General features: G+C 39.5%; 1 protein-coding gene across 2 annotated transcripts in view; it reads left to right on the top strand.

Moving 5' to 3' along the window:
- LOC138052646 (uncharacterized) overlaps positions 1–2,500 on the top strand; it is a 79,518-nt gene that overhangs the window by 57,754 nt on the left and 19,264 nt on the right. For both annotated transcript variants that reach the window (XM_068899186.1, XM_068899185.1), the window contains 5 exons: positions 252–376; positions 1,258–1,319; positions 1,438–1,514; positions 1,682–1,798; positions 2,341–2,409. In XM_068899186.1, coding sequence (XP_068755287.1) covers positions 252–376; positions 1,258–1,319; positions 1,438–1,514; positions 1,682–1,798; positions 2,341–2,409 — 450 coding nt within the window. The remainder of the gene's footprint in view (positions 1–251; positions 377–1,257; positions 1,320–1,437; positions 1,515–1,681; positions 1,799–2,340; positions 2,410–2,500) is intronic.

Raw genomic sequence — 2,500 nt, 5'->3', positions numbered from 1 at the left:
AAGTTACCTGGCCTAAGAATGGAAGTGAGGCTGCCAGTGACCCTGTTTTAATACAAACCACCATGCTTTTTTAATGTTAATGTAGACCAATAACAATACAATTTACTTGATAAAGGCAGTGAGGTCTGTATCAATACAAGTTCAGGGGCAGCCTTGCAGCCATTCATAGGTTAGGTCACTAAGCAAACAACTGTAGAATGGCCAATCGATTACTGGTGTTCAGTTTAAATTTTGTTTTTTGATGTAAACAGGACAATCAACTAATTGAAGCAGCAACAGAAATCCTCAATGGTGGTTCAAAGAAGTTGTACCTGGAGATTCCTGTCATGAACACTGACCGTGCATTTGGCACAACACTCAGCTACCACATTGCAAGGTAATGAAGTAATTTAAAGGAAACGACAAAACTCTTGACTTGCCTGCTGATATCAAGATCCGTAATGAAGTAACTGCGAAATTTACCACCCATCTTTTGAAATACAACAGATTTAAAAGGAACTTTATTTAAGTGTCTAATCTTCTAGTGCTGTAGAGCACTAATCGGGGACACTGTAAATTGAAATTAACAAGTTAACGCAAATCAAATCAAATTTTGGTTTTTGAGGAGAGGGGAAAACCGGAGTACCCGGAGAAAAACCTCTCAGTGCAGAGTAGAGAACCAACAAACTCAATCCACATACATGTATGACGCCGAGTCTGGGAATTGAACCCGGGCCACATTGGTGGGAGGCGAGTTCTCTCACCACTGCGCCATCCCTGCATTTCTTCCTGCATGGTGCCCTTGTTAAGTCTGTTGACAAAATTTGGAAGTGTCACAATTTAAATGAGAGACACAAACAGAGTTAGTGATACAAAGCAGCACTTTTTTGTGTGTGATGCAGAGGGGATTCTTGCTTTTCTTTCTGTGGATTAAACACTTAATTGCATGCAAGTTGAGGATTAAATTAGCATGCAGCTTTATCCAACAAGCTGCTGCTGTACTCTGATAAGGTTATTGTGGAAGACACATTGCTGCCAGGGGTACCTTGTATACGCTTTCCGTTTTACCTTGTTGAGATAGGCTTTTTCTCCCTTTGCTTTGTGAGTAGGATGACAGTGATAACAACAAAGATGACCTCTCCCCTTTTCAGAGCTTTCTCAAGCTTTGTGGTGTAATGTTTAAAACATAAAATTCTTAGCTACCGGTACTTTTTTAGCATTTCCTTAATTGCTTTCACTGTCACTTTTAATGATTCAAAATCTGCTGTCATTTTTCAGTAAATTTGGTGAAAATGGCCTTCCAGATGGCACAATTCACATCAAGGCAAGAGGCTCAGCTGGTCAGTGACAAGAAAATAACATTACTTTAATGTATTCTTAACCTTGAAATTGTGCTTTTGTGCACCAAAATACAGCAGAAATACTTACATCTTCCTTTTTTTTCCTTCTCACAATCAGGTCAGAGCTTTGGAGCTTTTTTGTCTCCTGGTCTTACTCTGGAACTTGAAGGAGACTCCAATGATTATGTAGGCAAGGTAAAAATTGCTTGTTTTGTCCATTGTCATTGATCTGTTTCTTAAATGATGTTGACCTTGACTCTTTTGACAAAAATATGCGATGATTGAGTGCTGGCCAACACTCTCACAACAACTGTATTAATTTCAAACTAATCAGAGTTCTGTAATTTTACTTTGATTTTCAGGGCTTGGCTGGTGGCAGGATCATTGTTTATCCTAGCAGCCAACACCCAAGTGGCTACAAGGCAGAGGAGAATATCCTTGTTGGAAATGTTTGCTTATATGGTGCCACTGCAGGAAAGGTATTCATTTGAGTTCAAGTAACTTTGCGTCATTTGGGGAACAGGGATGATGTTATGATGCAAGTACTTGCCTGGCACAGTTTTGGACAGACGTCACTGCACCTCCTGGCTGGGCTTAGTTTGTGCTGGGTCTCAGCCCTGCCCCATTGAATTTTCTATGGGCTCTCCATTGTTCCACCCTAATCTGTACGGAGCTTAACTTGTGACACCTGTGAGGGCCATATGGGAACAAGAATATGACAAGATGTTAAATGCATGTCTCTTGTTAAATAAAGTGTTCTTAATTCTTTTTTTTTTTCGTCGAGTGGAATGAACTAGTTAAAATTAAGATACAAATGACGAAGGGCTAACGCTCGAAACGTCAGCTTTTAGAATCTCTGTACGGTGGCAAATTTACGTTATCAACTCCGTTGATAAAACCAAATTTTTGTATCTTACTTCCCCACCGACGCAGTACCACAGTTTCTTTAGAAACCACCCCTTCATTCATTAGTTAAAATTAAGGCTATGCTTTGTAAATATAATTTTTATTTTATTTACAGGCGTTTTTCAGAGGCATTGCTGCAGAAAGATTTTGTGTCAGAAACTCAGGAGTAACAGCTGTGGTTGAGGCAAGTTTGTGTTTTCACACTCTGTTTACTTGCACCATTGATTTGAAGTCAAGACCATTTTCGTCTCTATGTTTTCTGTATGTACGTGTTA

This window comes from Montipora capricornis, chromosome 6 (assembly GCF_036669925.1).
Source record: "Montipora capricornis isolate CH-2021 chromosome 6, ASM3666992v2, whole genome shotgun sequence".
Classification (NCBI taxonomy): domain Eukaryota; kingdom Metazoa; phylum Cnidaria; class Anthozoa; order Scleractinia; family Acroporidae; genus Montipora; species Montipora capricornis.
The sequence above is the reverse complement of the archived record's forward strand: the minus strand, read 5'-3'. Positions and strand labels throughout refer to the sequence as shown.